The 13,143-nt window shown below is 39.0% G+C and overlaps 1 protein-coding gene across 1 annotated transcript in view; it reads right to left on the bottom strand.

Annotated features, from left to right (window-relative positions):
• Positions 1-6,348, bottom strand: part of LOC137622782 (UBX domain-containing protein 1-like) — a 41,591-nt gene extending 35,243 nt beyond the window's left edge. The window contains exon 1 of the mRNA XM_068353380.1: positions 6,178-6,348. Within this exon, the coding sequence (XP_068209481.1) occupies positions 6,178-6,227 (50 nt within the window). The 5' untranslated portion in view covers positions 6,228-6,348. The remainder of the gene's footprint in view (positions 1-6,177) is intronic.
• Between the last annotated feature and the right edge of the window lie 6,795 nt (positions 6,349-13,143).

The following is a 13,143-nucleotide window of genomic DNA, read 5'->3' as shown; positions in this document are numbered from 1 at the left end:
GAGATCTCACCTCCCGCTCGGGTAACCTACGGAGCAACTTGTTTAGGACGGTGTACCTTTTCCGTAGGACCCAGTTGGCTGTTTCCGAGAGGGATTGAAACGTGAGGAATTTCAACGCCTTTCCCCCCCGAGCTGATCAGTTCCCGCAACAAGGTTTGGTTCTCCGGTACGGAGAGGTCATGAGAGGATTGGAACCCCACCAGGGTGCAGGCCCACCAGTCCAACCAAGAAGTGACGTTCACCAAGTCTTGGGCCATATCCTCCACCATGGAGGCTTCCGCTAGTGAGAAACACACTGGAGCAGAGGATGCCCTGTCTTCTGCCGCTCCTTGATTTAGTGTGGCAATTGCTGCCTCAACTGCACGGGCGCTTCCCCGGCAACCGTCCGGGACGTAAAAGCGTTTCTACGTTCTAAAGCCCGGAAGCAGTTTGGAGGACCCCTGGCTCCTGGAGGCGTCCACTTGGCTCGCTATGAATTTATCAATGTGGTCCATTGCTAGCTTCACGTCCAATGCCAGAGGGAGGGTTAGGGATGGTTTCTGCTTGACCGGGTTGTCCACTAACCTGCTCAGCCCGGAGAGCCAGGCCTGCTCCGCCGATGGTTTAGGATCGTCCAGCCTGTGGTGTCGCCTGATGAGCGCTAACACTTTCCGGTAGGAGGAGACGTCGTCAGAAGAGCACTCTCCTCCTTTTATGAGGCATTCCGCTACCTGGTCATCCGCATGGGGCGCCTCGTCGGTCACGGATGGAGCCGAGTGGGAAGCCAGATCCTTCCTCTCATGCCAAACCACTGGAGCGGAGACTTGCAGAGCGGGCAGATCCACTGGGACGGGAGTAGCCATCATGGGTCTACTCCCTCTGCTTCTTTCTGGAGGTCCTGGCACCTTTCCTGGAATGGACAGAGCGCGAGCGAGACCTCTTCCTACGGGACCTCTCCCGCTTCTTCCTCGAGTCCCTTGGGCCCGCATCTTCCGAGGAGGACGAATCCGATGAATCTGATGTAAACGATGACGGGGAGGACGACGAGCCCGCTGAATCTTCCGATACGTCCGACGCTGCTGGAGGATCCTCGTGTCGTTCCACTGGCGAGGGCGGCTGCAAAAAGACGGGCGTCCTAGGGGCCGTCCAAGCAATGGAGTCAGAATTCGACGAGCCTGCCTCCTTGTCCGCTTCTCACCCGGTCACTGAAGCACCTGAAACGCACAGCCACGATGCAGGGGAAGGGGTCGGAGCAGACTTCCCTCACATCAGGTCTTCGGATGAGACGGGTCCTGTAGGCACCAGAACCTCGTCTCCCGAACACACTCCCGACCCCCATCAGGCCCCCCACACGCCTGTACAGACGCAACATCCTCTACATCAGGAATATCAGACTCCTGGGGAAAGGGAATGGGCCGCTTCCCCGCAACGGACTTACCTCGTCCCCTACTCTGGGTAGGGGAAGGCGGCAGGGAACTCTTCTCCGACAGGTCATCGGGCGACACTAAGAGCGAGGAGATGTTCGCCTTCTTGGGTGATCCCATGGACACCTTCTTTTTCTTGGTCCCGTAGAGAGCCCACTGGATCTCGGGCCAAGATTCGCACTCCGGACACGTGGCTGAGGGGGTACACACACTGCCCCTACACGAAGAACACAAGGTGTGGGGATCAAACTCCGGCTTGGAGAGGAACGCACCACAAGATTTACCGGCCATAGGCCCGGGGCAACGACGAGGATGCTCCATAACCGAACACTAAAGCACCAAGCAACACAGGAACACAGGGGAAAGAGGTGGGTAAAGGAATATAAGGTGAAAGTTGAACACGTGGGAACCGCATGGGGACAAAAAGGGTCAGAGACACAAAGGGTCGCATGGGATAAGAGAGAGCGGCGAGATGTTAATCACGTCGCGACCAGAAACTTACTGGTGACCGAGACCTGGCCAAACGCGCTCACTGACTCGGGTCGCCTCAGGGCGCGTATTTATCCGTTACAGAGGGACCCACTATAGAAAACGGAGATAGGGGAAACTACACAAAATTCTGGTCGGTTGGGAGGAGAATCCCAGATACTCCTAAGAAAGTAGTTCGAGGTAAGTACTCCGCGTTGGAACAAATAGGTTTACAGTATTTTGTTGCACAATATCAACCATTTCCTTTTACTGTGTGGGGGCTGTGCTGGCTACACAACTCCTTGAGCAGCCACTACAGGTCAAGGCACAAAGCTGTCAAGGGACTTATAAATATACACCAGTAGATCAAAGGACGTTAAGGTGGTCTACCGTTTCCAAACTCCAGCCTTCAACACCTGGCCGATTGAAAGATTCCCCTTGAAGGCTAGGGTGGGGTAATTACCCCCAACTTCATTAGCCCTGGTCCGAGCTGGTAGCTCCACCCTCTCAACAGTCGAGGCATACACGATACGGATTGTCTCACAAAGCCAGAGAGAGTTTGTGTTCCTTGACACACCTTTCTTGGTCCTGCCAGTGATAAGGAAGTCGCTGACATGGGGTCCTAAGTTATCGAGTCTTCTTCAGATAGCACCACAGAGCCCTCATGGGACACAAAAACAGCTCCTCTTGATCCCCACTCAACACTTTACATAGAGAAGGGATGGAGAAAGCCTCGAATCTGGGGCAGTACACCGACAGGTTCTGGGTTTTGGCCACAAAGCCAAGCACAAGACTAAAGATCTTCTTCCACACCTCAGCATGTGTGACAAAGTAAGTGTCTCTTTGCAACTCAGCTACTCTTTTCACCAATGCTAAGGTTAGCAAAATGACAGTCTTGAGAGTCAGATCTTTGTCTGACAACCTTCCCAAAGGATCAAACGAGGTAATGGTTAAAGGTTAAAGGCTTCTGCTTTTAGTTCGTTTCATCAGAATAGATACTCCCCAGAATGTCAGCCGGGCAAGCCAAACCCCTTACTATGGTGCCCAACCACAGCAGTGGCCTCACCAGTAAACAGCTTAAACTCACGGTCATAGGCTGGGATTGATCTGCTACCATGCAAATACTAGGCAAACATGTTACCATAGTGACGTCCCAGGGTGAGCAAGACTGCTCGAAGCTCCTCACTAGCATAGACAACTCCCACAAAGAGGTGAAGTCTATACCATTCAGTTGAAAGACTGTACTCAAGGTTGAATGGTAGCCTTTGACAGTCACGACCTAAAGATGCTTCTCTCGGCAAAGGAAAATGAGGAAAACAACAATCTGCGCTAGAGATGCTCCGACCGGAGAAGTATCCCTTCTATGACACCAATGACAGAAGATTGCCAAGGTATTATTATTACATTATTACCTAAACTATAACCTGACTTGGAAAAACAAGAAACTATAACCAAGGGCTCCAACAACAAAAATAGCCTAGTGAGGAAATGAAATAGGTTAACAGGTAGAATAGAGTGCCCAAGTGTACCATCAAGCAAAAGAATTCTAAGCCAAGACAGTGCAAGACTATGGTACAAAGGCTATGGTACTATCCAAGACAAAAGAACAATGGTTTGATTTTGGAGTGTCTTCCTGGAAGAGCTGATTACTATAGTTAAAGTCTCTTATACATTTACAAAAGGGAAGTAGCCACAGAAGATTTACAGTGTAGTAGTTAACCTCTTGAATGAAGAATTTTTAGATTATCTTAGTAATGTCAGGTGTATAAGTTGTAATGAATAGGACAGAATATTTGATGTATGTGTACGCAAAAGAAAAATTAGCCATAACCAGAGAGAGATCCAATGTAGTATTACATGTAGCTACTGTATTCTTCCATCCAGAAATATAGATTTCTTAGAGTGGTTCCAATATTGGTTATAAACGGTGTGTAATGGGTTTTTGATAGATATGAAATTCAAATATATCACCATTACATCAATCATTATCAGACACTTCAGTATTACGGCATCATTTTAATCGGCATTGGCAAACCATAATTCCGAGATGCTATATTCTATTTTAACACCAACAAAGTATGTACGGTATTCATTATGATGGTCATTTAGGAACTTTATCCTGGGGAAATCTGAGAGACAAGTGAATAATGATGATAACGTATATACCAAAGAAAAACAAGACTCACTGCACTCTGAGAACTCTATGTGTACTTGTTATTTTTAAACTGTTCCATTACTTTATGAGCATTGTCTAATACGTCTTAGCTGCTTGTTAAAGAATTTAGGGGTAGGGTAATTTTCTAGCCCAAAAAAAGATGAAAATATTTGTTATGGAAGTACCGAGATGTTTGCTAACTCCAAATTTTTAAAAATTATTATATTATATAAAGACAAAATTAACTAGAGGGGCACTCAGTAGAAATTAGTCTTATTTTGCTCTTAACTTCACTGTGTACACATACTTTATTGTAATTTCTTCAAAATCTAATGGATTAGTCCTTGAGTCATACCCCTCATGTCCTCCAAGTTTCATTCAAATTGGTTCGGTAGTTTTTGCATAATATTGCTCACAAACAAAAATTTGACTAACAAAATATTTGCCATTTACTTAACATTGCAGCCTAATCCTGAAAGGTTAAACTGAAGAGGAACAAAGGTGTAATCCTAAGTAAATCACCCTTCGGTCAGGTAGGACATGACGCAACAGAACGAAAAAAAAAAAAAAATGGTACACCAGTATTACAGGCGCCCTCATGAGTCTGTCCCAAGGTTCCTAGTGGACCTTGACCAGTGTCCACCTCGGATTTTGGATAATGTAGTTACGAGTTTATCCCCAGTATTGACTGCTTGTATTTGAGGCATATTTTCCTAATACTGTACAATAGTTTTCATGTGGATATCAATTATAACAATTATAGACATGAAGCGTATTTTCCAGACTGACAACCTTGAGGCTTAACCCATGAATTTTAGACAATTCCTATTAGTACAATTCACTCTATGCTTTTTCTTTTAGGTTTTCACCCATTCTAAAATTTCTGTTTTACTGTTGGTTCACCTATAATTTTATATAGAGCCTAGGTGTTCAGAAAGGCATAAAACATGTAATATCTTTACTTTTGTACCTTTTGGAGATACAGTACATGAATACACAAAGGGTTAAAACATAAAAACATTTGTAGATAGGCAAACACAGGTTGCCTCAGACAGAAAAAAGTAAGGGTAGTGTATAGGTAGTTGGGTCACCAAATTTTTGTTCGCCAAAATACTCGAAAACTCGGCTACACGTACAGCACAATATGTACTGTTTGCCAGAAAAGAGCAACAATGAAATTAAGTTTAATTATGAGATATGGCGGAACAAAAACCAGTAAGTGAATAATTAGTGTGGATGATCACGGACTGGGATAGGGAGGATTCTCATTTTCTATGTGAGCAGCAGGTCTGGTGACCCGACGATCTACACACGTACCAAAGGGAAATTCATACAATTTTACGGAGCCTTTGTATAACAGCGGCCAGTTCCTCCTGCAAGTATAAGGGGCACCAACTAACTTTAACTTCCTCCACTTAACCTAACCTACAAGCTATATCCTTACCTACTTACTCAACAGGGGGGAGGTTAACGACCCACTGCGAGCCCCCTTAGTCAGCCGTCATCATACAAGCAGGTGGCCGCTATCATACGTACACCCCAATTTTACTAAATCAGAGAAATGGCCAAACATAAAATACCACCAATTAACCTTAACATCAGCATGTCTTTACCAGGGTGGGGACAATGACCTATTGCAAGCTAGTTATATCAAGTAGGGCTAGATGGTGGATTTGTCAGCCCTCAAGCAAAAAAACACCATCTAACCATCGGTATGTGTACGACTAGTGCAATTAGATAAGAAATTGTATAAAATTTTTCCTAATTGCATGAGCCATCTATAACATTTAAAAATCCGTAGCCTTTGTATATCAGCGGCCAGTTCCTCACATCTTGATTAAAAATAGACATCAACTAACCTAAACTGTCCCCCCTAACCTAACCTACAAGCTGTGTCCTTACCTACTTACCTAATGGGGAGGGGGGCTAACGGTCCCCTGCGACCAGCCTAACACTGCCGTATTCTAAGTTTGACGTAATAATACATACAGGTGGCCGGTATCATACATAAACCCCAAAAATCCTTTGTTTTCTGATTTAATGTTAGCAGACAGAGCCTATGGCTTTCAAGAATCTACCGTAGTTATGAGGTTTACCTATAAGTAAGGGGAGGCTTACGCCACTACTTCACTTTATTTATAATCAACTTACGAAGCATTTTCAGAGAATCCCATCTCAATTAAGGTCTGTAAGGATGACATCGTTCTAAATCAGGAGAAAACGTCGGTGGCCTCAGAGTACATACAGTATAATAGACGGTCAGACGTACTTGACGTTATCGGTAGAACACGCCAGAACTTACAACTACAAGTCTGTCATCAAAACAAGAGCGTCTTCCATTACATATGTTTTCAAGAACTAACACAAACGTTGTTCTGTACAACAAATATTTTTAAAACTACTACTTACCCTAATAATATCGGATTTATATAATATTAATAATAGTAAATAGTATTAATCTATTTTATTTCTATATTTTTATTGTTCATAAAACTACTAAGTATCCTATTAAAATGTAAAATGAGTACCTATGATTATATTGACTATACATAACAGTACCATACTATCCCATAAGTTTTCCATCAGTTTCTCTTTCTTTTCTTTCAGTAAAAGTCATGCAATTAATATCATAAGTATTGTTAGTATCTCGACATTGAAAGACATAAAACATTCATACGTAAACTGATAAAAACTACTACGTAACTATTATTCTTTAGTTCAATGCGAGATAGCTTTTCTCATCCGGTGACTAGCGGAAAAAAACACAGATGCCGGTCACTTTCATTTTTAAACTACTTGTTTCAAGGTCCTCTAAATGTACGATACTCGACAGTTCTTTGTCTTTACTATCTTTATATAACATATGACTTACAAGTCATCTTAAGGATTAAGGATTTGGGATTTGTATTAACTCTAGCGACCCTTCTCAGGGTATGAGAGTACATTACAAAATATACAAAATTATAATTTGACTTCCAATAATAGTACAAGATGGCAGTAAAAAGAAGCTAAACTACTTTTATTCACATATCTATACAATACTGTACATATATTCTTATACCCATAGTGATGACTATTCACTCTAGTCGTCTCCTTGGTCGTCTCTAAACCTGGATGTAGAAACGACAACTTCGACAAGGTCAGTTAAGGATGGTCTGTTGGAGCACCTCTTTATGGGTGGAATACTTACCTTAAATTTCACAAGTAACAGGTAAGTAACAAGTAACAATTGATCCCAGCAATCAAGTCCAATAATGATTCATCTTATTTAACAACTTTACACATAATATACCTACATCATGCAATTGAATGAGTGGGACTTCAATTTTAGTTCCATTGACTTTTTTTTTTCCTTGTTGAGTAGGATAACAGAAGTTTCGTTTCATAGTTTACCCGCTACTTCTTTACTACACTGTTGTGTATTTAAATTTTGATTCCTAGTACATTATATGGTTTATTCATCAATTATCCATTTATTATCTGTACTGAACTGCTCTCTCTCTCTCTCTCTCTCTCTCTCTCTCTCTCTCTCTCTCTCTCTCTCTCTCTCTCTCTCTCTCTCTCTCTCTCTCTCTCTCTCATCCGTCCATAAGACATTGAACAGCCATTCTATTTACTTATGATCACATTCATTTCAAGAGAGTATCTATCTTACTAAGATCCCATTTGTTCATTAAGTTTTCTTTGCCTTTGTTTCCTTATAGAACAATTTATCATTCATTCTTGAAAACTATTTCTCACCTTCTCTCTATATGTAGTTCTCATTCTTTTTCCTCTTACTTCATCCATTTTTGTATTCCCTCTAATTCACAATCAATGTTGACCTATCATAGAATTTTATTCTCATCTGTAGTACAATTCCAGCCTCTCTCTCAAATCTAGATTACACCCATTTCTCGTTACATGCTCTTCTCTTTCATTTCAAACACCTTTTTTGTTAAATGTAAAGTCACATTTCACCCATTCCTCTCTTACACATTAGCTTCATACACATAATGATCAGTTGCACTTTAGAGTTAGCCCTATTCTTACCATTAGGCTATTTCTATCAGCTTGCTTTTCTATTAACTGTACGAAGACAAGTGTGGGATACCCAACCCATAAAATATGACAGCTGAATATTTAGATATGCACACACAAATTCAACCCTTCCCAGCCCTGTCCCTTTCCTAACTACAACCCCTCTCACCAGGGTATGACAACTCCCTCATCCCTTACCAGAGGGATGGGGAGAGACCAAGTACTTATACGTCTGGCAATGCCACTGAGTGTGACCAGAAAGAATATATATATATATATATATATATATATATATATATATATATATATATATATATATATATATATATATATATATATATATATATATATATGTATGTATATACTGTTACTGTATATATTTATATAGAGTATTTCAAACAGTAGAGCCCCTTTCCAACCACATGTCTACTAGATCTTCAGCATTTCTATGATCACTGAATTTATAACCTTTTAAACGATTCAAGAAGACTAAAATTACTACCAAATCTTTGCTCAGACAGCCTCTAGAACATTTAAAATGCTTCCAGAAGACTAAGATTACTGCCATATCTTTGCTCGGACAGTATCCATAACGTTTAAAACACTTCCAGATGACTAAAATTACTACCAGATTTTAGCTCGGACAGCATTTATAAGGTTTAAAACGCTTCCAGAAGACTAAAATTACCGCCAGATCTTTGCACAGACAGCATCTATAGTTTAAAACGCTTGCTTTACAGCTAGGGTTGTAGCTTAGCTAGTAATGATGATAACAATTTGGATTTATTCTAATTTAATTTAATTTCTGGACCATATCAAATCAGTACATCAAGATTTTTTCTTTGTCACTCAAACTTATCAATGCAAGCCTCAAACTATCGTGTACTCTCACCTTCAAGTATCTTAACATTATGAGGACCACCTCTTTCTTAACTCAAAACCTTTCAGTTATCCCACGTTTATACAAACTTTTTCCTTTTTCTAATCTTGCACACACTGCTTTCTACTATTCACTCACTGAGAGCATAAGCATCCAGCTTTCTCTCCATAATCAAATCTGCTTTCAATTTATTGATTATTTCTCTTGCAAACCATATCTGATCATATTCAAACTCCAAATGATGCTGTTCATTGTTTTTGTTTTTGACAATAAAACAAGATATGGGGCTGCAAACAGCATGCCAGGTGGCAGGGTGAGAATGCTATTAACTTTCTTTTTTCATAATATTTCACAGGAGAAATAAAGTTACCTTTGGAATTAGAAGATGCTTATTTGCCATTCAACAGCACTTCTTTCCTTGGGCTCCACAACCTTTTCCTAAGGTCTTTTATCTTGAGGTAGAATGTATTAAATCAGTAATACAAATAACTGGCAATTTCCAGGACAGCTAAGTTCAGTGAGTATTGCTTACCAGTAATGCAGTATCAAACTGACTCTTTGATACGTATTGGTGCTGTTGCCCTAGACTGGGAGAAGCTTACCTACCATTTAGTAGTTATTTCCTTTGGTAAAAGATTTATAACCATCCACAAAAGTAATCATCCTCTGCTGTGGAACACAGCCCACTGTGTTTCAAAGCCAGTAACATTTCCCAAGGTAGTAATGTCCAGGTAGTACCAAACCTTCTGACTACCATCATAGGGCTGTAGATTGCTGCAATAAAAAATTAACAAATACCGGTATTCATGCGGATCCAATCTAATATGTTTACAACGTAAGCTTTCCAAGAATATAATTGTGATTAAGAGAAACTTGTTGCAATAGTGCATGGCTTTCTAGCACATTTAGAATTTTCTTAAAATCTTGAGCATGAGCTTTCCCCAGAATAATATCCATCATCATTACTAGAGTTTACTTTTGGAGGCCGTCGTGTAGGTACTTATCAAGTCCATAAATTTAAGTAAATATTCTGCCTGTTATATGACATAGTGCTCCACTTCTTAGATCAAGGTAATGTCCAAGTTCCCATATTCTAATGTTGAGATAATGTTAAAAGTCCTGTTTACGAAGAATTCTAACACTAGGATTCAATACTTTAATTCATGTCCAGGTTGACCCAGTACCCTCAAAGTCCATGGGGCAGAATCGATCAGTATTTAATGTGAAGAAATTAAAACCAAATCAGAGACATTTAAAATGGTTTAGAAATTAGTTTTATTTGAGTACTTGAATGATTATTAGGGAACAAATTATACCTTAACACATCTTCAATTTTAATCCTCAAATCAAAGGATCACTCATAATATAGTCATGCAATACATAACACTTATGACAATCATGGTTCTGGATAGATGCTGCCATAGATAAACTATCAAGAAACTTCAGTAGCTTGTATTTACGTAATGCATAAAAGACAAACCAGTCTGCCCTAGCCAAACATAATTTGTAACTTCTCTCGCTGCAAAGTTCTTAAAAACACTTGCAATGTGATGTTTTTGATACAGTACTACCCACCACATTTCAAATGTATTTAACAATGAACGTATGGAACTTAAGTAACATCATTTGGTAATGAAGACAAGTTTATTCAACATCACTGAAATTACCATAACTGATAAATTTCTAAATTATTACTAAAATTCACATACATATGCATAATCACTATGTATATAATTCACACACTCATATTTAAAAATGTAAACATTCACACATTAAAAGGTTATACATTTTCTTATATTTTGCATAAAATATTCTCCCCTCCTAAAAATAGTTGAACTTGATTCAAAGAAAAATATTACAGGTGCTTTCTAAGTCTAGCGCAATGAAATCAAGCAAAATGTGTAGATTTTAAAATTAACATAAAAACAGATGTGACCAAAGTTTTCCCCATCCCGAGACATACAAACATGAACATCTGAAAACTGACAACCTTACTCATTGCCCTTCTAAGTACATTCATATCATTAGGGGATTTTTAAAATGGAATTTAGTAAACTTGAGCTTAGGAATTTCAGCCTTGATTCCAGTCACGAAGATAACAGGTAATAGTATAGCAACAGGAAGTTGGTACTAACCTTACCTGAAGTCAGCTATGTTTGAATATGCGAGACCAAATCCAACTCCCACTCTATGCAATTGTTAGGCCAAGGCTGGTTATAGTCATAGTTTAAGCCTTTTTTGATTAACCCTTTGTTTTTAATTCCTTGAAGATTTTCTCACTACAGCACTGTAGTTCTTGAGTCAACTTATATACTGTACGAACTTAAAGTAACTTGAAGGTGCGAGTTTACGGTACATTTTCTCTGTTGATTGGGGTAAGTTACAGTTGCGCCGTTTGAATACAAATTACATACTAGCAACTATGACTTTTAGACATTGTGAAATCTAATTAACTCAAAATAAAACCTTCCAATGGATTAAACACCATTCATAGTTTTACTAGGTAACTGCTACAGTATCTTGAAAGATAATCTGCATTTTTCCTTGATAAACTCACTTTTTTCCTTTCACATATATATATGCAGCATTTTCTGCAAGTACTGGGTGAATACTGCTAAAGTTGTTATTAGCAGCCAACAAGTGTGGATTTGGGTTCACCCACCACATGAGACTTTTTTCAGGTATAAATGCGTGGTTATTTGGAGGTGGGATTATGACACTCCTCTAAGTTTTCATGTTTAAAAACCATGCAATTATCTAACAAAATTTTTATTTACTTTTATGTCATAATCAAACCTTTCAGTTTTCATATGAAGATTTACGCAGGTGGGAATTCCAAGTCTGAAGACAACTAGAAGCATTTGTCTCGCTGGAAAACGCTAGCTTACTGGCGTTATACATGAACAGGGGAAATGTGATATTCCTTGAAATTTTTAGCACATCCAATTCATTCAACCACATTAATGAATCAAGAAATGGCTGCATTCCATCGGTGCTTTTGAATTACAAGAAAATTAATTAAACTTTTTAATTATTATGTTTACTACAGTATTCTATTCTCTCCCATTTCAGTCATTTAATCCATTTTAATTCAATTACAAAATCAAATTTATTATAACCATTCACACATTCAATGTGAAGGCAGGCATACGCTTACAACTTGCACGTAAATATGGCAGACAGTAGGCCTAAACTTACGAAAATATCCGAATGTTGAGAAATTTATTTCAGCATATGCTTATTCACGTGGCCCATTGGTAGTTTGGCTTTATTTGTATCCTTTTCTCCAAATACTGTAGTACAGTGTAAAATCAAATTGAATTATTTTAAGGTAAATAATATGTGCAGGCTCATGTTGGAGTTACTTCAAAAATAAAATATTAAAAGCATAGGCAGTAATTATTTCCAAGATCATATAAACAAATATGTTGAATCATTCTTATTATACAGTACTACGTAACGGAAAATGAATGCATAGTAGAGGTAGTCCTAAGGCTTCAGCTAAAGATATTTTAATTTGGGCCGATAATTGACTAAAGATGATAGACTTTTAAACAGTCTTAATCTCAAAGTAACATTTGAGTCCAAGGCTCCACCAGGGACAAATGTACCATAGGGTTAACATGCTATTTAACTAGACTTCACCCTTTTTGTTTATACCTAACACTTACTGACCATGACTGATCCAGTTGCACTCTCTTTAAAAACTTTTGAGTATTAAAAGCGCCCCCCCCCCCCCCTTCAAAATGTAGTTGTTTGTAAGAACTCAACATTGTTTTTTTTTTTCTTTTTTTTTTGTACAAAATCCATGATTTCAATGTTATTAAATTCAAACTCAAGTTTCTTGTATTATAACTCAAACAGTATTTCAGCAAGCACAATTGTAACACCCACAAGATCCACTAAAACCTTATTTCTGGAACATGATTTTCTTGAATTTTTTTTTATATATATACCAATAGAAGCATTGTAATGCTTAGCTCCAGATTTACAAATGACAAATAGTGAAGAGTAAGCTTTCAAAACTAAACAAATGAGACTGTCTCATGATAATATGGTATACAAATTTTCCTTCATGAGAAACTTTACTGAAAAGTATACAGCACAGTAAATTAAAAAGTAATAAGGTACCTTGAAATTGTATAGTATTGAGCAGTCAAATCTATTACTGAATGTGAATCATCATGTATGTATAAAAAAGGTTAAAGGAAAGTAAG

This window comes from Palaemon carinicauda, chromosome 2 (genome assembly GCF_036898095.1).
Source record: "Palaemon carinicauda isolate YSFRI2023 chromosome 2, ASM3689809v2, whole genome shotgun sequence".
NCBI lineage: Eukaryota > Metazoa > Arthropoda > Malacostraca > Decapoda > Palaemonidae > Palaemon > Palaemon carinicauda.
This window is presented reverse-complemented; position numbering and strand designations above follow the sequence as displayed.